Below are 23,967 nucleotides of genomic sequence, written 5' to 3'. Positions count from 1 at the left end.
TGAGCTAGTTGGAAACTCCTGAAATCTGAACACCTGGTAGCTGCATTTGTCAACGAGGTGAACAGAGAAATTCAGCTTGTTGGAAAAGAACATCTTTTCTTTCTTTTTTTTTGATTGATGTTTAGACCTTTTATATACTGTCCAAGAAATTGTTTATTTAAGATATATTATGTTAAAAGAGCTTTAACAATAACAAAAATGATTGGCAGGTTGGGATTGCCTTTCTAACACAAAATTAAAAAAAAAACCCCAAACTATTCAGAAAGGGAATTTAGAATCTTGTTATATTTAATATCTTCATTTATTGATAATAAGCTTTAAAGCCAGGGTCCCTGTTTGCTAAGCATGGGGGATATTCTATCATTGATTTATATCTTTAGCCCACTCATTTTTTGAGGTGAACAGTCTGTTATGACTGATATAAAATGTGGAATGAAATTAGTCCAAATGAATTCAGATATTGTGCTTGCAAAAAAATCAGCTTGAATGAATAAAAGAAATTTACATTTTTACACACGCGAAAAAAGTTAAATTTCTTCTAAGATAAATGGTAAATTCATATTTAAAAGCTAGAGACTTGATAAAATGCTAGGCTTTGATCTCCTTAAGGTGTTCTACCTTTCCATGATTTATAGGTGTAGATTACAACCAAGTACAAGGTGGCCAGATGCTGTAGTGAGTAACTGTGATGAATAAGGAGGGATGAGACTGTGCTGAGAATTAGGATGGCCCTTAAACTAATGTAGGAACCGGTCAAGGAAAAAATAAACGTGATGAAGAGAATATTGATTGTCACTTTTTGAGACTTTATGTGTTTGGGAAATGCTTTTGCTTTAATTAACTGGATTTTAAGGGCAGTAAATCATAACAAGGCTCAAGTGTGTGGCTGAGAGCAGTAACTCACAGTTTCCAAGTAACGGTTGCTGTTTTTAACTTCTAGAACATTGTAGAATAAGGAGAGAGACTAGCGGATAACTCTTTATTTTTCTAGGTCCTTCACTTGGGACATGGGGCCACTGTTGTGTTAGCTGCACAGTGTGCTTACCCTTGACGATGTGCTCACCACATTAATTGAAGGAGTCTCAGATGCTCACAAGGAAGATGAGTCACCTTTGCAAGTCAAAGATGCACCTGTTATTTTTCTTATGTCTAATGATCTGTGAAGATTCAAATGGTTTGAAGAATTGGACATTTTCCTGTCTGTGCACTATGGGACTGGGAAACTTAAAGCTGTTTTAAAGCCTTGGTCATTTAGAGGAAGTCAGTTCAGACTCTATCAAAGTATCATTTATAATTTTTTTTTCTGACCACGTATTGTATGGATGTCAAAGCAGAAGAGAATTGTTTCTTTTACCAATATTAAATGGGAAGTGTGGTCTGATTTATTTTGAGGTTCGGGAAGAGGTTGAATTAACTAAATATCCCCTAGGATAACCATAATAACCAAGGCTCCTTCCTGCCATGCCTCTTCTGCCATCACTCAGTCACTGTGATACACTCCTTACACACTTCCATGTCATCTCTCTTTAGAATCTCACAGGAAAAAAGCAGAGAACCAAGGCAAAGAAAGCTCAACGAGTCACCCAAAGCAACACTTAAACCTCTTTGATCAAAACAAAAACATTGAAAATCTTTCCCATTAACCGAACATAATTACCCTCCCCAGTCATATATCTGAGATGGTATTCAAGATGGGTTACTGCAGCTGAGAGCTGATTAAAGGAAATGTGTCAGAAGAGTATAGAGAGCTCACAGAGTGAACTCAGTCGAAGAAACATGGCTGTTAGAGGGTGGGGATTAGAACAAGGACCAGACATAAGATCAGACCCACTTCTCTTGTACCCCTATGTTGTGGCGGACCCCACTGTGTTACACACAGATTTCTTCTGGCAGCTCTGATAACTAAGACACAACATGTACATTTATTTATCCAAAATGGATGCATACCACGCTTTGCTAAATTCAGTTGTGTTTTAGGAAGGCAAATGCTATTAGAATTGTTGAAAAACCACAGAACTTCTTATTTGAATAAATATATATGTTAATGGGGACTGTAACACATTCAAAAATCAACTTAATACTTGAGAATTTTTACATCTCTTATTTTCTACTGAATCCCAGCACCAATACATTGGGCAGCTAATATCTTGCTTAAAGTGTTGGACATAAGCTGTAGAGGTAAATGGAGTTAACTTTTACTAACAGGGATTTCATTACTTCTTTGAAAACAAAGATTTAGCTGAGTCCTCTAGCAGATGGACACTTTGAATACTAAATTTAGTTTGTAGCAAATTCACAATAAGAAATAGCATCATTGATAAAGTTTATTAATGATAACTTTAAGTGGACATGATAGTAAAAATAAATGTGCCATTATTGATTAATTTCTGCCATACTGAAGAGATTTATTTGTAAATCTTTTGCTATATATACAAAGAAATCAGATAGAGATTTCCAAGTAAATTGCAATGTCCACAAGGTGGCGTCCTGACATTAACAACCAGTAGTTTGAACTAGTCTGCGGGATCTGGCACAATATGTTTTACTGGTTGAAAATGCCAAGTGACCATGCGTAAAAATAATTACTCTTCAACTCATGTTTTTGTGCACAATGTTCTTGGGAAGATGTATCGTTCAACTCAATTTGATTTACTCTCTCTCTCTCTCACTGCCTTGTACTTATTTACATTATTGCTACAGTGGGATATTCAGTCCATTAACTTCTAATTTAGCTAAAACAAAGAGAAACTATTTTCTTTGCAAATTGCAACACATTTTAAGATATTGCAGTGGCTGACCTTTACATGACATAAACTCTTTGACATCAGCAGAAACAGACTGAAGAATATAACATTTTCATCATGTGTAAACAGTGTTTTCCTAATGGTCTCTTGTTGGGAACTGCAGAATGGTGGTAGTCCAGTTTATCTTGAACCTGACTGTATTGAAAGCTGGGTTTTGTTTAAGCTAAATGTCATTTCCTGAATTGAACTTTGTAGTTTCTGCTATCAAAACCCAATATTTAATTCCAGAATCCTGAGAAATTTCTGTCTCTTAGTGTGTCTGTTGCTGATTTTTGAAACATCTAAAGACTTTATAAATGTCTAACTGTAGGGGGAGAATATGGATGTATCCCATTGCTTTTAAGAGGATAAAATAAGGAATCATCTTAGGTTAGTTACCTCTCTCTCTCCCTTTGACACTAACTGATAAAGAATATGTTCCACCTCACAAATGAGAGTCATAATTTGATTTTAAAGAGAAGTTTTCAATTTTTATGTTGTTTTCACTTCAGTTAGCCCATGAGTTGCTTAAAATGCAGATTTTGGGTTTTTGGAGGAATCTTGGAAAAGAGAAATTGTCAAGGTTTTTTTTTTTTAATACTTCCATTTATTTTTAATTAATACTGTATATGTTTATGATATACAACATGATATTTTGGTATGTGTATATATGGTGGAATGACTAAAATCAGCATAATTAACATGTCCACTATCTCCAATAGGAACTATTGTAATTGAGTTATGAATACTAAAATCTTCTCTTAGCCATATGTAAGAACATAATAACCATGCAATTAATTGTGGTCACCCATGCTGTAGATATCTTCTGAATATTTTGCTCCTAACTGGAACTTTATATCTTTTGACCATTATGACCTCAGTCACTCTCCATGCACTCTCTGTTCCTCTGAGTTTCATAGGTGAGATCGTGCAGTAGTTGGTCTTTCTCTAACTTCTTTCACTTATGACAAAATTCCATAGCAACAGCCATGTTGTCATAGCTAATAGAATTTCCTTTGTAAAATATGAACATTATTCCATTCGCTATAAGGGCATGTATATATGTCTATGTTATATGACTATGTACACATGGATATAAGATATACATTCATATGTGTTTTAGAATCTATTCATTCCTTGCAGCTTATAGATTCATTCTCTATCTCAGCTGCAATAAGTATGACAGCAACTTTCTTAGCAAAATACTGGCATCATGTCCTTTTAGTATATACCTGGAAGAGGATTGCTGGGCCATATGGAAGTTCTGCTTTGAAATTTAGGCAGCAGCTACCCTGTGTCTGGCATTCTATACCATTTTATGTCCCCACAACTGTGACGAGGGTTCCCTTTTCTCCACATCTTTGTCATTACTTATCTTTGGTCTTTAAAAATATTCATTGTTTTTCTTTTACATGTGTACATGTGTATTGCTCACGTGTATTTCTTTACACCATGTGCATGGAGTGCTTCTGGAGGCAAGAAGGTAGTGTCGGATCCTCTGGAACTAGCTGTAGATGGTTGTTAGCCACCACATAGGTGCTGGGAACAGAATCCAGGTCCTCGAGGAGAACATTTAGTGCTCTTAACTGCTGAGCCATTTCTCTATCCCCTATCTTTGGTCATATATACATATATAATGAGCTTATGTTGAATTTTGAACCACAGACCTTAGATGTTCTCAGGTGTGGAGTACCTAGGTGATTCTAAGGTAGAGATATTGCTTGCAAGAAATTTATAGGGGTTAGTTTAAGATCAACTATTGATGATAAATAATGAAAAGTCAATTAAGCTTCAGGTAGGGTGGGCTGAGGGGCAATCACCATGGCCTCAGATCCTACAGGGCTCACTGGAGACAGGATATCCCATAGACACTTGCAGAAAGGTGAGTTTTTGCCACATGGTCTCTGGATGACCTTCCTATCCAACCCTTCACTGAGTCTATTAGGTGTGGACAAGCCCCCAAAGGAGGTATAGTGTTGCTGTTGTGATTCCCATTCAGTTCCCTGGAAGTATTCCCCAAAGCTGAAAAATCTAAGCTTTTGGTACCACTAGGACCTACTAAAACCTAGTGGGGGTGACCAGAGGCCTAACTGGTACTCTGGGTGCCACTGGGTCATCTGAAGAACTGAATGAGCAGTAACATGCTTGAAATGGCTAGGAGAGAGAAAAGGAAGTTATACAAGGAAAGACACAAATATATTTAATGAGAACTCCTTGACCAGCAGCAGATGTACGTAGATACAGCAAGCTCAGCCAGGAGTGGAGGTACAGGCCTCAGATCCACTCCAGAGGTGAGCAGCCAGCAGGAACATTCCCATTTTAAGGTCAGCCTGCCTACATGGCAAGACCCTGTTTCAGAAAATGAAAATGCTGCAGGTGCTTTGAGAGTAGGAATACTATGAAAAATTCATGTTTTTACCTGGGGAGGCTGCTTTCTGGCCCCTTCCATGACCCACTTTCCTGGGTTATCCTTCTTTTCAACACAGTGTAATTCCCTTTGTGAATGCTATAAAGATAAAATGCTCAGAAAGAAAGAACTTACGGTTTCTAATGTTAAAGATTCCTGAGAATTAAAGAATGGGAACTATAAGTGGCTTGCTGTGGTATGGTCTGTATGTCAAATGTGTTGCTCTGATTAGTCAATAAATAAAACAATGATTGGCCAGTAGCCAGGCAGGAAGTATAGGCAGGACTAACAGAGAGGAGAATTGAGAGAACAGTAAGGCGGAGGGAGACCCTGCCAGCCGCCACCATGACAAGCAGCATGTGAAGATGCTGGTAAGCCACGAGCCATGTAGCAAGGTATAGCTTTATAGAAATGGATTAATTTAAGATGTAAAAGCTAGATATCTAAAAGCCTGAGCCGTTAGGGCTTGGCGGGACCTGGAGAGAAAACTTTCCAGCTACAGTGTCTGGCAGAGGCAGTGACATTATTTTGGACATCTATTGCCACATTCTGGATGCAGTTAATATACTCATACTATGATGCTGCATTGAAGATAAATTTGTTTACTCTAACTGGATAAACATGGCTCCAATATACATGTCTGGGTGCATGGTGGAATGTTTGAACTATTCTAGCGAGGCTGTAATATGGCTTGGTGGTTTAGTTCATTTATTGAACAGTTCTCATATGGCGGTTTATTAGTCCCTGGAGACCAGACACTGATGACAAGTCATGTAGAATCTTCATGGATATGCAACAGATCATGGATATGCAACGGATGGGTGACAGTAAAGGAAAGAAGGAAACCGGAGGAATAAATGCTGGAAGGGACTAGGGAGCAGTGGAGCCCTGCCGTGTGTTCTTGCGCATAGTGTCTACCAACTCAGGGAAGATGGCAAAGGGTGGAGAGGGTGTGTCTGGTAGCTGGCTGAAGCACAAGGGATGTGAGAACACAACTAAGGATCACGGTGACCGTGCAAGAGTGCCAATGCAGAGGAGGGAGGGCAGACACTAGGCACACGTGTGTGCAACCCAGCAGGCCTTGGTGGGAGTGGGCCATGCGGCTTATGGTAGAGAGAACTTGCAAGCGTGATTATCATGTTGTTGGCTAGGTTAGATCTTCTTTGGGAAGGATTTCTTTTCTTCTCATGTTAATTGTAAACTCGTATTGTATTTGCAGTGACTCTTCCCCTTGAGTCCTCACATACTGCCATGATAATTTAATCGATGCATGGACAGCCTCTGTATTATAGAACAAAATCATCATCTGTTTTTACTTACGAAGTCTCTACATTTTCATAGACTTCCACCCATGTTTCTTCTCACACAGCACCTTATGTCTTCCTAGTTCCCCTCCCCTTGGGTACAGTACTGTTTAGCCATGGGCAGAAGTAGCGTGTTACTAATCAGGAGTTTGGTGATGTTAAAATTCCTTTGTATAGGTAAAATTCCAGTTTCCAGTTGGACTTTATATTTATATCTCTCCTTGCCTCTTGCTCATGTCACTTCTTAGCTCTTTCCTTTGTGTATATGTGTAGTGTACGGCGTGTGCACATGAGTGTGCAGGTGTAACATGCCCATATGTGGAGGGCAGATGAAGATGTTGGAAGTCTCTGGCTCGCTGCCATGTTGCCTCGAGACAGGGTCTTTCACCAAACCAGAAGTTAGCTGTTTTGTTTACACTAGCTGGCTAGCCAAGTCCCAGGATCTACTGGTCTCCCCATAATGCAGGGGTCACCAGCACATACAGTCATTCCTGATTCTCTATGTGAATTTTGGAGAGTTGAATTCAGATCAGTGTGCTTGCACATTAAGCACTCTTACCCACAGAGCCACTGCCCCAGCCCATTCATCTTTTGCTATGTGTGCTTCCTGCCCTTAAAATTGCTATATAGCTTAAGTTGCCCTCAAACTTGTGACCCTTCTGTCTCTCTCTCTCTCTGCCAGGTCCTGGGATTACAGTGTGTACCACTTGTCTTGTGATCATCTTGCATTCTTCAGATTGGTTAGCAAAGAAATTTATGTCCTGTGTCCTTTCAAGATCACAAATATGTAGTGTGCAATTATTTAAAAATGCAGGGAATGAAGTAGAAAGTTGATTTGAAATTGTTACTTCTCAGACACACAGTATATATCTGTAAAGAAAAATTAAAAAAAATCTATGAAGTATTTTTTTTCAGTTTTGTTGATTGATAAGCTCTCTAAAATTCATGCCAATGGGAAATTAACTGAAAGCCTGTTCATTATCTCGTATGGATACTGCTCAATTAGAGAATATTTTTTTTATTTACCTGTTTGAAACTATTCTGTGCATTTCACGTATAGCAGTAAAATGTTAACCATCAAGACATTCAACTCAGATACTGCTGACACTTCTAATATCTTCAGTGCCAATTAGTGTGGTTAAAATCAAATAATTAAGACTTTGATATCATTATATTCTACTAATGGATATAATTAAGCTCATAAATCATGTTGTTGAAGATGAAACATGTAGTGAGAAATCTCTTGTGGAAAAGCATTTTATTTAGTCCTTCAGATGAAGAACTTAACATGGATTTGTTCTCAAATCCTTTCATAGAAAGCAGAGCTACAGAGTAGAAATCTCTAGAAACTAAAACTTAAACCCCAGAGTACTAATTTGGCTTACAAACTTACTAATAATATGAATTCTGAGTGTAAGTATATTAGAAAGATGAAATAACACCTAGATGACAGAATAGTGAGAAATAGATGTTAATGTGTATGAGGAATTTCATAAATTTCCTAGTACAAAGATACCATAAATTATTACTACTCATTAAATTTTAAACAAGAACCCTGTCCCTATTTCTAATTTTAATTCACAATGAATTATTTTCTTTGTGACTGCCATGTTAACTCAAATATGACTACTTAAATGGAGGAAGGCCTGATAAAGGTCAGAAATAAGTCTTTAGAGTGAGACCAGGTTGTCCAAACTTTTGCTGGGCCACATTAGGTGAAGAAGAATTGCTGTGCTTCGCACATTAAATAACCTAGAATGGCAAACTGTGATGAGCAGTAATTAGGTCAATGTATAATTTTCTGACCTACTGCCAAAGATCAACAAACATCTTCCCTTAAAAAAAATCCCAAGTATGTGGTGCTCCATTTGGAGTTTCCTTGAAAACTGTTGAACATGTCCCATGTTTCAGTCACTAATAAATAACACTTTTAGTTAATAAAAGTTCATTGAGTTTTTTTATGTAAAAGAAAAGAAGGAAAGATAAAACTGGTGGGATGCTTGATAATGCATTTGAACTAATGGAATAATAGATGTAGTTTTGATAGATGTAGTTGAAATTCTCAATGAGTTCTCAAGATGCTCACCAGATATTTTGATTCTAAATTTATTCTCTGTGTGCTGAAATGTAGGTGTTGCCCAGAAGCAATGCCATGAATTAGGTTTGTTCATGAAGCCAGGGAGGGTTGTCTCTATGAAGATAGGCTTGTAAAATGTAGTAAAGAGATATGATCAAACTTTTCTTTAAATTGAATGCTGGATTTCATCTCTCTGCAGTTTATTGGGAAAATTGGCAAGCAATATACTGATGTTGACTAAAGGTAGAGTCACAGATACAAGAAAATATGATTTTCCCAGAAATCTTAAAATTTTCACCTCACTATATCAGCTCAGAAAGCAAAGTTGCATATTTTGTGCTGTTTACAAGCCTTTGTTTAGTACATGTGCTGAAATGCTTAAAATTATGTTGTCGAGTTGGCTACGATTTCATTTAGGAAGCTGTTATGATTTGAAATACTTTACTGATACGCTGCCTTTTACCTTGAAGAGCATGTTTAGCTCATTTAAGTGAGCAGCTATATCCACTAAACAATGCTACTTCTGCAAACCAGTTTTCATTGTCAAGTACTGGCACAAATATTTATTTTGATACCATAAATGACCTTATAACATATCACAAATCATAAACTCCTCTTACCATTTGGCCTTGGTTCAGATATCATACTTCCAAAGAACAAATGATGTTACTACAGGGAGTACATTCTTGGAATTGGTGATGATTCAGTACCTTGGCCCATATGAAATTCATATTCTGATGGCAATTTGAATGAATTCATCCCCTTTAATGCTTTTGTGCATATTTTTTGATGAAATGCTTTATTAAGCATGGACATGATTTTTGGAGCATAATCACATCATTTTCTATTATTTTTCCAAGTCCCTCTTTTTAACTACCATAACTGGGCACCATGAGTAACTATAGCAGGTAGGTTGACAATTTAACATTTTTTCAGTGGTTTGTATAAATTTCTTGGTTTAGTTGTGTCTTGAAATGGCACAAAGGCAGCCATTTCTTCATTGATAACATATTCATCATTAACACCTCTAATGAAAATGGTCAGTTGAGCAGTGCTGTCATATCAATGTTTTCTGTCATCTACCATCAAAGTATAAACACCAACAGCTCTACTCTCCAGATCTCTTGGGATAAACTTTCCAAAGTCTTCAGTTTGCCTGGAAACAGTGTGTAGAGATAAACTATTTTTTAAAAATATTCCCACTCCCTTTTAAGAGCGGATCTTATCTGCCACACTCTTCATACATTACTTAATACATTCACCACTGATGAATAATTTTGAATTCTTTGCCATTAAAAAGTCTCCACATAACTAGCTCATATAGTTGATTCCATGTAAGCTATAATACTTTGAAAAGTATTTTGTTGTGAAGACAGACTTTTTCACAATTCTGCTATTTTGTCCTTAGAGCACAACCCTTGATACAACATAGTCCTTGATATCCACTGAATTTAACATTTCATTTGTTTGCGCATATGATGCTTCTTCAGTTCATAATATTTGAAATCTTATACAAAATCTCTATAAGTTAAGCAGCTTGCTTTATTATTTGCCTTGGGGAAAAGAAGTATTCATCCATCTACTTTTCTTTGAACAAACTTCCTTTGTTTATAATTTTGAGATCATGTTGCCTTGCTTTAGCAGGCTTCTTGTTCTGTATTGTGATCTGTCTGTTTCAATATCTTTTCCCAACTTATCTGAAGACCTTAGTAAGCAGTCTTCTTTTGAGGGTAGTTTCAAGTACCACTTAGAAAGAATAAAAATGTTATATCAACATCACTGAACTGCACAAAATATAGAAGTGTATTTAAATTTGATTAAATGCCACTAGTAGATCACCGATGAACACAGAACAGAAAATGACAAAAATATAGTGTATTGTGAAATTAAAACTAATGTAGAAGAAATAGTAAATGAATAACATAAAAAAATCAGGAAAGGGTAATGTAAAGGAAAAGCAAGTTGGATAAAAGAAAAGGAAACAAGAATGAAGAGAAAGAGGAGAGAAAAGAGAAGGTGGTAAAGGAGAATGTTCAGTAAGTTGAAAAACTCTCCAAACAAAATTAAGAAGGACGTTTAAAAAACAACACAAAAACCCTTTAAAAAAAAGTCAAGAAACCATGTATTTCGTCAGAAAAGGTAAAGGGAACATATGTCATACAAGGTACATAGAGCTTCTTTCCAGAACCTTCAAAATTGGAGTCAACCAGGGGGTTGTAGTGGATTGGGCTGAGGGTTAAGGGAACATGAAGACTTGTCTTTCTAGATTCTCAACCTTCCTAAAGCTATGTCCCTGCAATACAGTTCCTCATGTTGTGGTGACCCTGAACCATAAAATTATTTTGTTGCTACTTCATGAGTGTAATTTTTGCTACTGTTATGAATCACAATGTAAATATTTGATATACAGGATATGTGATATATGACCCCTGTGGGGTTGCCACCCACAGGCTGAGAACCGCTGTATTCAGTGCTCTAGCTTGCTGCTGAGTCCTCCACTATCAAATATCCAGCAGAGCTATCTTTATTCTCTCCTTTCCACTCCAGTGCCTCTCTGCAGTCTGAGATGGGCAGGTTTCCCTATCCCAGGAGACTTCTTAGTTCATATAGCCCAGTGGGGGTTAGCTTGTAGCCCTGTGATGTCTCCTAAATACATTGTGAGTGGGTGACTGGGATCCAAAGTTTTCTAAATCCAGTAAGCATTAAGCACCCCATCAGAAGGATCAGATTGTGAATGCTCAGTCACATACTGGAACGTAAGAGCTCTTAGTCTCTGAAGCAGTGAATCTTCTGGCTATGGAGGATGATCTATTACCTGACCCAGGCTCAGAGTTATTGCAGTCATCATCCATTAATGGGGTCAGTTATAGCCACAGAGGGTAGAGTTTCAGCCTACCTTACCCTTCACTGCCTGAACCCAGCCTATTTTCTGCCAGAACATGTTTGATTCTTTCTCTATCACTGGCTTTTGTAGCTGTCTTTAAGAACCCGTGTTTGTGGCCTGGTGACTCCAGGACCTCTGACGAATGACTACTTTTTGTTCTCAAGCTGTCATAGAAATTCAGCCTTAAATAAGATACCAAATAAATAAATAAATAAATAAATAAATAAATAAATAATAATAAAATAAGTTCCCTTTCAAGCTTGTATCTAGCCACAGTTCTTCAGCTCACACAGAGTGACAAAGAGGAAGTCTCCTCGATCCCTGATCCATTGTGCCAGAGGAGTCACCCTCTCACCAAAACCACCCACTGAATCCAAGGCTGTCAAGGACTGTGTGTTTGTCCTGTGGGTAGGACTTCCTATCTCTTCTCCCTTACCTTGCCTGGCTTGCCTCTTGGATAAGGTTTTCACCACCACTTACTGCGCCAGCAGCCAGACCATGATAGTTATGTGCTGCTTTAGTTCTCTCCAGTGAGAAGCCTTGCTGTTTGTCCATACTTTCAGCCACCCTACCATTCTCTTGGTGTTCCTGATACTCTTCTTACTTCTCTCTTTGGAAAAGAATCTTTTTGGGGATTGTTTTTGTTTTCTGTTATCCCGAGTTTTTTCATTCATTACATCACATAGAGGTAAGCTTCTAATCCACCATCTTATTCTAGCACTGGTTGCAGTATTTTATATTGTGAAGGCCCCAGGTTTTGTTTTAAATGTTAGACATAGAGTAAGGACTTTGTATTTATAAAATACTTTCTATTTGCTTACAATTTGTATTAATATGTGTGAGTAGAGTTAACTGTCAAGTCTCCGTAAATGATCTCATTTGCTATTTTAGTTGGAAAATTGAGAACTGCTGCGGTAAGACCCCTCAATTGGCTGCCTTCTCATAGGACACTCTGCCGGCTTCCCCCTCCTCCATGCTTGCTGATTTGTGAGGACAGATCCTTCCAGGTTATGCCTGAGCTCTGATCTTGGGTGCCATGCTCCCTGGAGCCCTACTCTATTCCTTTTTCCTCAAGCCTGTCCTTTCTGCCGGCTTATTTTCTAAGAACATTCCCAGTCATCTTCCTCTTGTGCTTTTGATTAAAGAGAGGAAAAAAAAAAAAGACCCTTTGAAAAGAGTTCTATATTTTCCACCTCGTTTCCCTTAATCTGATTTGACATTCTGCCTCCACCACTCTGAAAGGCATTACTCTGAAATAGCTATTGACTTTCCGATCACCAGCCCTGATGGCCTCTCAGACCAGAGGCACAGCACACTCTGACACATTTGAGAGGAACTCGCTTTATGGCTCCAAGATCAGTGCTGCATTTTAAAATTATTGTTTGCCTTTGTATTTTTATGTTCTGTTTCTGAATCTTTTCAAGGATTTAAAAGTCTAATCTACCCTACATCTAGAACCTACCCAGTTCCTGTGTCTGGGCCTGCCTTCTGCTTCCCCTTTCTTTGGGGTAGTAATAGTAATACTACTAATTAATGGTAGCTCCCTGAGAAGCTTCCAGATCCTATTCTCCAGTATTAATATTTTCTCCTAATTTGCATTTATTTTTTTAAAAAATATGGGAATTTCATACATGAGTTCTAATCTGAAGTTTTCTAAAAGTCCAGATTAGCATTTTTAACTGGTTTCAAGGTATTTTAATAATTCACTCATTCATTATCATTCTGGACCTACTAGCAGGCAGGTAGGTCTCTAGAGTGATGATAATAAAAGGAAAGGTCTGGCCAATGGAACTTGACTCCTAGTGAGAGAAGACATCCTAATCAAACCCAAAATGTGTCAGGTGGTGATAAATACCATTGAGAAAAGAAAATCAAAGGAGAGGAACTAAGTAATGAAGAAATAGTAACTAAGTTAGAATGGGTGATCGTGAAGTCTTTATACATTAGCAATCAGAGATATAAAGGGAGTGTGAGTGCAACTAATATTTGCTTTCAGTGTTAAAGTGTTCATCACAGAGGGAACAGGTCTGGGGGACAGGGATCAGTGGGGGCAAATGTATCTGGGGTACTAACAAAAAGGCATTCTCTCTCTCTCTTGGTCCCTTCCCCTTCCTTCTCCCCCCTCCTCTTTCTTTTCCATTTTACTCATTTTTTTTTTAATTATAGAGAGATAACATTGATGATCCCAGCATTCAGGGATAGTGATAACTCTTGGAAGTTCACACACACACACACACACACACACACACACACACACACACACACACACGATCTCTCAAGTCTTAGCACTTGTTGCAAACATTCATAAACCCACACCAAGTGCATCCGGTCCAAGGACCGTATGTGCTCCATCGCATAGGGCATGATATACAACATGACCTTGACTTTTTTTCTAAAAAAGTTGTGGGAATTATTAAAGACTTCTGAGAAGTATTAAGGATGGACTTAATAAAATAAATCCCACACTGGCTGCTTTGTGGAGAAACAAGTCCATCCACATAAGTGTGGATACAGTCAGACCTGTTAAGAATGTGATGTCAAATATAGTGGTGCAGGAAATGATGAAAGCTTATAGAAAAATGATAGCTTTAGGAAGTTGTATTGACAGAATTTGCTGACATTATGAACTATAATATGGAAAGAGCAGAGTCATGTATGGATAGATCATAGAAAATAGTAGAATGGAATTGTACTTATAGAAAGAAAAGAAGGGAGTATACAAGTTTTGGAGGGAAAGGGAATTAAGAATGTGGCTTCCAAGGGTCAATTATGAGACGTCTGATATCTATCTGAAGAAAAGTGTTAAGTATTTGGTATGCAATCCCAGAGTTCAAAGGGGAGAGTCATTACATTACATAAATAAGTGATTTACAATCAAATAAAATGCATTTGATTTGGTGAGATATTTAGAAAATAAATGCAGATACCTATGAGAAATCTAGATGCAAGGATAGTACCTCAGCATGGTCCTATGTTCAAAAGTCAGGAGGGTAAGAGGTGGGTTAGAAAGGGTAGCTGAGATTTGTAACAGTGAGTGATCTCAGGCACTGCTAGTGTTGATAAAGAAGAGGCTGGAAAATGAATTTATAAACACAGGACCCGCATGACTTTGACAAAAGAAATACAATTTATGTGAAGCTGAACTTGGGAATGATCAGATGATAGCAGGGTAAGAATTGGAAGTTGAGAGTAGGAGTACATTTGCTAAAAAAATGTCACCAACGGGGTGGATACAGGATGGGCATTTTCTATTTTCCAAAAGTATTATGAGTCTAAAGGTAGTGATATTTGTTAAAGAAAAAGGAAGACATTTTACATTCCCATGGAAGTCAACTAATGAAGATGGGAAACCTTTGCAGCAGAGGGTTACCTTAGGTATCCCATATCCTGGGGTTCTGTGGAAAGGCTGGAGTTGCTTGCTTCAACCATTGTAGCATAACTGAAAATATAACAAATGCATACCAATGTAAGGGTTTGATTAATTCAGTGCAGGAACACTGTGAAAATTTCCTGTGATTACTTCTAATTTCTCAGTGAGTAAAAGGATTATCCTTGACAGGAGGGAAGGGGGACTGGGAGATTTGAGGAGCTAGGAGACTGTAAAATAATTATCCAAAAGAATAGCTGTTGAATACCCGAGACAGCAACAGCATAAGAAATGTCACCCTGTAAGATGAGAATACACATGCACGCACCTCAAGCAAGCGTCATTGGACAATACCCTGACTTCAGCGACATACCTTTCAATTCTATTTTGTTCGCAGAAAGTGGATAGTGACTCAGTAACCAATCTCGTGACACACTAACGGGTTACGGTGTGCTGTTTGAAAAACACTCATCCCGAAAAACCGAAGAGGAAATTTGCTAAAGATGTATAATAGGATGTCTGTGCAGCAAAACAGACTACTTCAGAATAAAATGGAAAATGAGAGTAATCATCACCAAGCAAACCCGGCACCCTCACACACTCCCCTCCTCTACTTAGCTCTCCTGCTGAGTGCACTGTTTATTTCTAAGTCCCACATTTTCCAGTAATGGACTTTAGACACATCAGTTTTCTGTTTCCTGTTTTGGTCACCTCTTTCATCGAATGGATCATGATCACAAAATTCAAGTGATTTCACCTCTGAATTCCCACCAGCATTTCTTTGTTTGCATTCTGTTCCCGTAATTTTGACCATGGTTCAAGCCTCTTTTTGCCTTACTCTACATCTTATAGCTCGTTCTTATGATAATAATGGATAACCATAAGGAACCTGTCTTAAAGTACAGATAATTTTTAAAAACATGAACTAAAATGTCACTTTTCAAGAAATTTTACCTAACTTGATATAAATGTACATATTTCCAGTCATTTTAATATCTGTCATTCAATAGTCTCTGTCATTCTTCTGATATATTTGGACTCATATAATATAACCCTGCCGTCTAACACGACTTGCTTTTAAAATAATGCATTATGAATTTACGGCCACATCAGAATGTATTTAGCAAAGCTGCATTTAATGGCAGCTGCCATGGTATCCCATGTATGGCGTTTCCCTGGGACCACTTGAATGCACTATGAGAACATGGGGCATGTACTCTGCTGTACTCTTCAGATTACAGACCATAGAGAACCTAATTTTCCAAGGACTCCAAGCTGCTGTTCTAAAAGTCCACACTTCTTATGTTTCAATCACTGAGTATATTGGAAATTCAGCCAATCACCGAATATACTAGAAAGGAACTTAGGCAGGGATACTTAGGCAGTGTCTGACATAGTGAGTTTTGTCTAATGACCTTTGGCTAAAGGTTTCTTGATAGCCCCGTACAAATTTCCACAGAGCAATGAGTTTCCATGAAACAACTTGCAACACTTATCCTTCTCTCTCTGAGAACCAGACTTATGAGAAGCCTAATGTCAGCTATCTTACAGGGTTTAAGACCTTCCTGTAAGAGTCAATACACAACTCTTTCCCACATTTTCTTTTACAGGCCTTCCAATTTTCCCTAGCTTCTTGTACACTAATTTCTTGTCATCTCTGTCTCAGATGACTCAGATTAACCATAAACCTTCATGTGGTTCTCAGGTTAATCTGCTGATTTTTCAGTGTTTTGAACATTTCTCTATTGGAACTCTGGGAAGCATTTCCTTTTCCCATACCTGTAATAACTTAAGCCATCCATCCCCCATCCCTTACACCTACACACTGCTGTTTCCGTGCCTTTTTTTTCAGCCATCAAATAGTTTTCTAGTTGATTCCAATATCTGTTCACCGAACATCTCCCTCTCACCTGCCCCTTCCCTCCAAAAAAAAAAAAAAAAAAAAAAACAAAAACCAACCAATCAGCCAAAGAACAGATAAGCAAATAACAAACAAACAAGCAAAAAACAAAAAGCAAACACAAATAAACCAAAATAAAAAACAACAAAACCCTTTGCCCAGTAGGAAGCTTCCATCATTCTGGATCTTGACTGTTTCTAGTCTACCATTCTTTCTTTTCCATTCTAAACACCATAAAAGTGCATTTTATGAGAGGTTTTCCCTCTAGGTTATATTGAAAGGGAGGCTGTACAGCCCTGTGGTTAGAGTCTGGTATAGAGTCTGAAACCAAACCAACCTGCTTTGTTATATTGTAGTTAATTTTTTAAAGCTCCCCCCCCCAAAAAAATCCTGTCTTTAGATAGTACATGATTGGGAAACATTGAAACAGAAAAAAATGCATTTTTGATTTTTTTTGTGTATGTTTAATTGAAAGACTTCTCAGAACCCTTAAAATATGAATTGACAAAGCTGTCCAACACCACCACTGATACCCGATGTAACCAATACCAAATTTGACATGAAAGCTTTAAAAAACAAAAACCAATACTAGGTCATCTCCATACATTGCCATTTCTTGGAGCATACTGGGAAAACAGAATAGTTGTCAAAAATATGCATGTGTGATTTTCATAGTGCTCTACATCTTCTCTGTCTTATGGTTATTTATGTATCATATATTTTCCTGACTGAGCATTGTGTGTAAGATCCTGAAGACAGTACGGATTGTTGAACTGAAAATCATGGAGTTTCAATTAAGGCTTGTGGTTAGGAACAACATTTGATTATATTCTAAGAGCACGATGTTGTATCTAATTTCAGTGTTTTGTGTTCCATATTTTCATACCACATATTCTGAGCTATCTTTTAGGCTGGGGAAATATTTAGTATTTTGATGTTGGTACAAAGCTGTGGTCAACACCGGGCTGAGCATATTATCTCTACAAAACACTGTCAGAAGCAGTCCAAAAAGGAGAATATAAAAGGCAGAGTTGAATTTGAAGGGCAAGAAAGCAGGCGACCACTAACTCCAGGTCTTGGGACCCACTGGGGTATTGGAAAGGCAGTCTCTGCCTTACTGCTTACTCTCATTTCCAAGGGTGTGCTTGTCAAAAAGATACTCCGCTAGGCCAGCAGCAGGAGCTCCCATGGTGACCAAGTTGTGCACGTGGTCACCTAATTCTTTGATAGACTTCACTTGCTCATGCAGGTAGTGGGTTTCCAGAAAGTCGCACAAGTGAGGATCTCCTTTTTCCGAGGCCAGAGTATGCAAGTCCAGCAGCGACTGGTTTACACTCTTTTCCAGGAGCAGAGCACACTCCATGGCCCGCAGCCCGCTCTCCCAATCATCCTGGTCTGGCTTCTTGATATCCTGGAGGCAGATGCGGCCTCCACGCTGGTTCTGCAGCCTCATTAGCTTCTCCGCGTGCTCCCTCTCCTCCAGGGACTGGCGAAGGAAATACTTGGAGAAGTTGTACAAGGCCACATCATCTCTGGAGAAGTAGTAGGCCATGGACAGGTACACGTAGGACGCGTAAAGCTCCATGTTGATTTGGCGGTTGATGGCAGCCTCAGAGTCTGGGTGAAAGTTTTGCCGCACCCTGGCAGGGCCAGGGGTGTCCTGGGAGGAGGCCACGGAGGCCACCAGACATCGACCGGTAGCTGGTAGGGGACCTAAAGGATACCTGGAGGCCAAACACTGTGGGACAGTGCATCTATGTAGCACACGGGGCAGAGACATCAGTGCAGGGCCGGTGTGCTTGGAAAAAAAACAGAAATAGGACAGCATGACTCCTCTTGTTTGAAAGTAGGGGAAACTGAGGCCAGGAAAGCTCGGCACAAGGTCTGCGGCTGAGCTTCAGGGCTAAATGAGAACGCAGCCTTAGCAATGACCTCTGCGTCACACGGCCCTTCTCTTCCACGGAGTTCTAAGAGATCTTGGCCACCGAGGCTGTGTAACGGTCACTTGTTGGGTAGGCAGGAGTGTCACACTGAGCCCTTGAAAAAGGGAACACAGACAGACACCGTTTACAAAACCGCGCTGAATGACTAACACAAGGTTCTGGTTTAGATAGCGTGTAGTTGATTAGTTTACCTAAATTAAAATTCCGTTATTCAGGCTCAGCGACTCACTGAAGAAAAGACTGAGCGGTCTCTGTCTCAGTTTACTGATCTGTTCCCTGTCTAAGACCCCAAGGGCATGGGAAGGAAGGCACAGTAAGGACTCCTGGTTATTTTAACAAATGTAAGTAGGGAAATAGGTACTGGTGTAATGGACAACTCTTGACTATAATAACCACTTTTAAAATGCACTATATTTTTAAACACAGAGCTTACCTTTCTTGTAAAGAAGTCATATTTATTTATTTATTTGTTTGTTTGTTTATTTATTTATTTATTTATTTTGATTTTTCGAGACAGGGTTTCTCTGTATAGCTTTGCGCCTTTCCTGGAACTCACTTGGTAGCCCAGGCTGGCCTCGAACTCACAGAGATCCGCCTGCCTCTGCCTCCCAAGTGTTGGGATTAAAGGCGTGCGCCACCACCGCCGGAGATAGATCTTTGTTTTGTTTTGTTTGTTTTTGTTTTTTTTTGTTTTTTTTTTTTTTTTTTTGAGACAGGGTTTCTCTGTGTAACAGTCCTGGCTGTCTTGGAACTCTTTTTTTTTTTTTTTTTTTTTTTGGTTTTTTGAGACAGGGTTTCTCTGTGTAGCTTTGTGCCTTTCCTGGATCTCGCTCTGTAGACAGGCTGGCCTCAAACTCATAGAGATGTGGAACTCATTTTATAGACCAGGCTGGCCTCCAACTCACTGAGATCCACCTGCCTCTGCCTCCTGAGTGCTGGTGTTAAAGGCATATGCACAAAAAAAAACACTAAATCTTAAGATGGTTTTCTGTAGCCAAAGCTGGGCTTGAATTCAACATCTTTCTCCCTCCCACCTCCCAAGAGCTGAAATTACAGGCATGTGTCACCACTCTCAAAGAAGATCTTAAGTAAATGTTTGAAAATTGTTTTGGAGTGTTACAAAAATGAAAAATTAAAACCTAAAACCAAAACCAAACTCCAATTCTTTCCCTACCTAGGGATAGCTGCTGCTAAAATGTGGGTGATGATTTTCATTGGTTAAGATGATAGCAAATAAAAAAAAAGTTCATAGAGGCATGCAAAATATTTAAAAAGATTTATCTAAGAATAACTTCCACATATTAAATTTCAGATATTTATCACAGTTTCAGCTTGATATCTGGGACACCACCAGCTAAACCCAGATAATGACAACATTTGTCGACCACTTCCGTATCCTTTTGCACTTCCTAATTCCAAATTCTGACTCTTCCTGTCTGGTCTCATACCTGATACCCACTGACTAGCTGTACCTCACTTTCTAGGTGACTTTGTATTTTCTAGGTTCCTCTATACTGTAACTACCACTGGGCACAAAGCTTGGTTTCTTTCACTCAGAATCATAAAGTCTGTTTACACTGGAGTATACCAATACTTCAGCTTATGTTTATTGCTGTGCAACATTATAAAGATAAAATCCAATTTATCCCACCTGCTGATGAACAGTTTGGTTACAGGTTAGGCTATTAAAATCAAGCTGTGAGTGACATGCCTATATAGGTTTTTGTGAGTTTTCTCTTGGGTAAATAAATTAAAGTGATCAGATAATATGATATGTGTTTAACCGTTTACAAATCACACAGCTTTCCCCAAAGTTCCCATACGGTGACATTCTCTTTTACATGTTGAGTTCAAGTTCCTCCCGATGCTTGCTAACACCTGACATCATCATTCATTTAAAGTTAAAAGAAAAAAATTACAAGTCAGTCAGGTGATGGTGGTGCACGCCTTTAATCCCAGCACTTGGGAGGCAGCAGAAGCAGGCAGATCTCTGTGAGTTTGAGGCCAGCCTGCTCTACAGAGTGAGATGCAGGACAGGCTACAAAGCTACACAGAGAAACCCTGTTTCAAAAAAAAAAATAAATAAGTAAATAAATAAATAAAAAATAAAAAATTACATTCATTGTGCTAGGTGTACATCAGTACTGTGTTTTTAATTTGTGTCCTCGAGATAGTTAAACGACAGTGTGTTACCTGGTACTGCTTTGCCATTATCTTTGATGAGGTATATGCTTAAGTATTTTGCCCATTTATATATCACAGCATTTTTGTTTGTTTGTTTGTGTGCTTTGGGAGCCTTGATTTTCTGTCCTTTGCATCTCTGCTCCTTGTACTGTTTCTATTCAAGTCTTTTTTATGTTACACATGCTACCTTTTTATATCCCTTTTCTTTTTTTTTTGTTCACAAAGCTAATCACGTGATGTTTCTAAATAAGTTTCTTCAATTGCTGATTTTTGATACTCCTAGGGGCCTCTGGGTGGTTAGAAAGTCCAATAATAGTATGTAAGCACTTGTAATACAGTGATTAACATAGAATGAACACTCGGGTATTCTCTGACACATCCTGTTGAATACTCTTGTTTAAATTTCCAAAAATCCATCATTTTATATTATTCAGTAAGCGAATATTACTGCAATTAAAAGCAGAACGGGAAGGCCTGTTTAGATTACTAGAAACACTTACCTGTATTATATAACATTGCTATCATGTATAAATAGTGGGAAATTACTTTATTCTATGAGAATGCCAAATTTGTAGTTTTATTGTTAGCTCATTCCTTTCAAATGAGCATCCTAATATGTACCATAAATAAAAGTGGGCCCTTAAAATCAAGAAATTAGTAGAACATGAATGGTATTTACCCAGCTATCCCTCTTGGGTTTCTACTTTTCTTGTCTCACTTTTACTTTTATTTCTTCCAAGCTTTTGCCATTTGTGAAATGTAATTTCCTAATGAGAGATTATGAAAATGACTGTTTAGAGTGATATTAATACCAACTTTCTGCTTCTAGTTAGTGCTTCAGGAAAATGTATGCCATTCATTTAAGTGTTTAGCCCCAGTATAAGAAAATATATAGAGAAAGCAAGTGCTGTAAGAGACACGGGATGCAATGCTCCAAATAGCATGCATTTAGACACAGCATGCTAACTGGTCAAAATGTCTGCTTTCCATAAGAAAGTTTGACATCTAATTAGGCAGACCTTGAAAATCTAAGAATGTACATGGTATGTGTTATGTCTATTTTATGAATATTTTGATTTCTAGTATTTATAGTAAAATCTAGTATTTATAGTAGAATCAAGCTTTTTTTTTTTATAAACAATGTACAGACTGAGACCACCATATACTACTACTCTCCAGATGTTTCTTACATTTAATGGCTTCTTCTCTCCCCAGAGCACCTCTTCAATCTCTGCACTTCTCTGGGGTTCCCTCTGCAGCTTCATATTCCTCTTCTCCCTTTCCAAATTCCTCCCCAACATTCTTTTACTGCCTAATGAAATCTTTCTCATCTTTTTAAAAATTCCATCAAGCATAAGTACAAGTATTTTTTTTAAAAAAAGATTTTGTATAACAGCATTCAGAGTTAAACACCACTTTCTTAATGTCCAACAGTTCATTATAATGAGAACTCATTGTGTTATAATTCCAGTATACAAAAATGTGTGAGTGTGTGTTAAGCATGTTTTCATAAGCAGTGTATGCTTTATTCTTTCTAAATTTCCCAGGCCGACCACAGTGCTTGATACACATTAAGAATGCATGAAATGTTTCCAGTTGCCTAAACGAAATGGATCAGGAATTCATATATATCATTTCAGATTAGCTGAATATGCTTATATAAACAATTTTGGGGGATGTCTTTACTGTAATTTAAATTCTGTGAAGTAGCACAAAAAGTCTTCTATAATTTGGTTGGGTCATATTCTAAAGGAACACAATATTTACTTTTTCCTCCTCTGTACATGTATTAGCAATAAGCTATTATCATCTGTGTAGACATCCTTGGCCAATGGGAAATTAAAGACTTGAATGGAAGTAAATTGTTTTGGTTAACTCCTGCTTTGATTTTCACAGGGCACAAGATTAAATTTTCTATTCGTTTCTTGAAAGCTTTTTTTTTTATTGTATATAGTAGAAGTTTTGAGAATGAACTTAGATTTGAAAAAAGTACTTTACATTTGTAGAGAGGGGCAGATTCAGAAACAGTGAGGAAAAGAACAGCACCCCACCCCTTTGTACTTTCATCTTCAACAACAATCGCTTCCTGTTTTTCTCATTGCCTTTAATCAAGACTTTTACACAATAGAATCTGTCACATAAGTAGTTTCATTAGTTATTCTGGTGTTCTTTTTTTTTTTTTGGTTTTTTGAGACAGGGTTTCTCTGTGTGGCTTTGGAGCCTTTTCTGGAACTTACTCTGTAGCCCAGGCTGACCTAGAACTCACAGAGATCTGCCTGCCTCTGCCTCTGGAGTGCTGGGATTAAAGGCCGGCTCCAACACTGCCCAGCTGGTATTCTTTTTTGAAATTACTCATCAAAAGGCTTCCATGACAAGGTGAAGATGGTGATAAATCCATCGATGACTTTTGTGGAACCCAAAACACAACCCTCATATCAAAAGGGATGAGAGATAGTTTGTTCTGGAGCCAAGTATGAAAGGCCATGGCCCCGCAGATTTAAGTTACCCTAGATTCCATGTTCCAATGAAGAAGCAGTTTTGTGAAGTGTTCATAGTCATAGAATAATGTCAGTCATGCATCAAGGTACTCTTCAAACACATTGGTGGAAGCATTAAGTAGTGGCCACAACATTGTGCAAAAAATCTCAGCTATCGACCTTGAATGCTGTTTGAGGACTCAGTCTTTTCATTGTTAAAAACTACTGTTTTGTTAATACAGTCCAAAAAGTGCTGTCTGTTAGTCTTAGGATGTTAAGTCTGATACAGGGTTGGGCAAATATGATAGCCCTAATAGCAACTAAAAACAGTCCAAGATGAATTGTAATTAGGTTCTGGACCTGTAATATTCCAAAGCCTTTACAATTATTGAAGTTCTAATTAGTTCTAATCAGCCCTCCAGAAGGTTTCAGTTTGAAGTTGGGCACAGTTCATCTTCCTTTAGTGCTTCCTTACTTAGAAATGTCATTGGCATAGTATTGGTAGCATATGTGCTTACTGAAAAGCAGACTAAAACATTTCAGTATTTTTGTGTAGTGTTTTCACTGTTCTGTTAATGATGAAATATTTGTCATGTATAAGTTACATAGCATGAATTATATGTAATTTCAGTCTGTTTGAA

General features: G+C 38.1%; 1 protein-coding gene across 1 annotated transcript; it reads right to left on the bottom strand.

The window, feature by feature from the left end:
* Positions 1-17,163: 17,163 nt before the first annotated feature.
* Ftmt (ferritin mitochondrial) lies at positions 17,164-18,630 on the bottom strand. Its single transcript, XM_028871845.2, has one exon. The coding sequence runs from the start codon at positions 18,548-18,550 to the stop codon at positions 17,837-17,839; it is 714 nt and encodes a 237-aa protein (XP_028727678.1). The 5' UTR covers positions 18,551-18,630; the 3' UTR covers positions 17,164-17,836.
* Between the last annotated feature and the right edge of the window lie 5,337 nt (positions 18,631-23,967).

The sequence above is a fragment of the Peromyscus leucopus genome, chromosome 19, assembly GCF_004664715.2.
Source record: "Peromyscus leucopus breed LL Stock chromosome 19, UCI_PerLeu_2.1, whole genome shotgun sequence".
Taxonomy (NCBI): domain Eukaryota; kingdom Metazoa; phylum Chordata; class Mammalia; order Rodentia; family Cricetidae; genus Peromyscus; species Peromyscus leucopus.
Note: the sequence above shows the minus strand (reverse complement) of the source record. Positions and strands in the feature narration are given on the sequence as shown.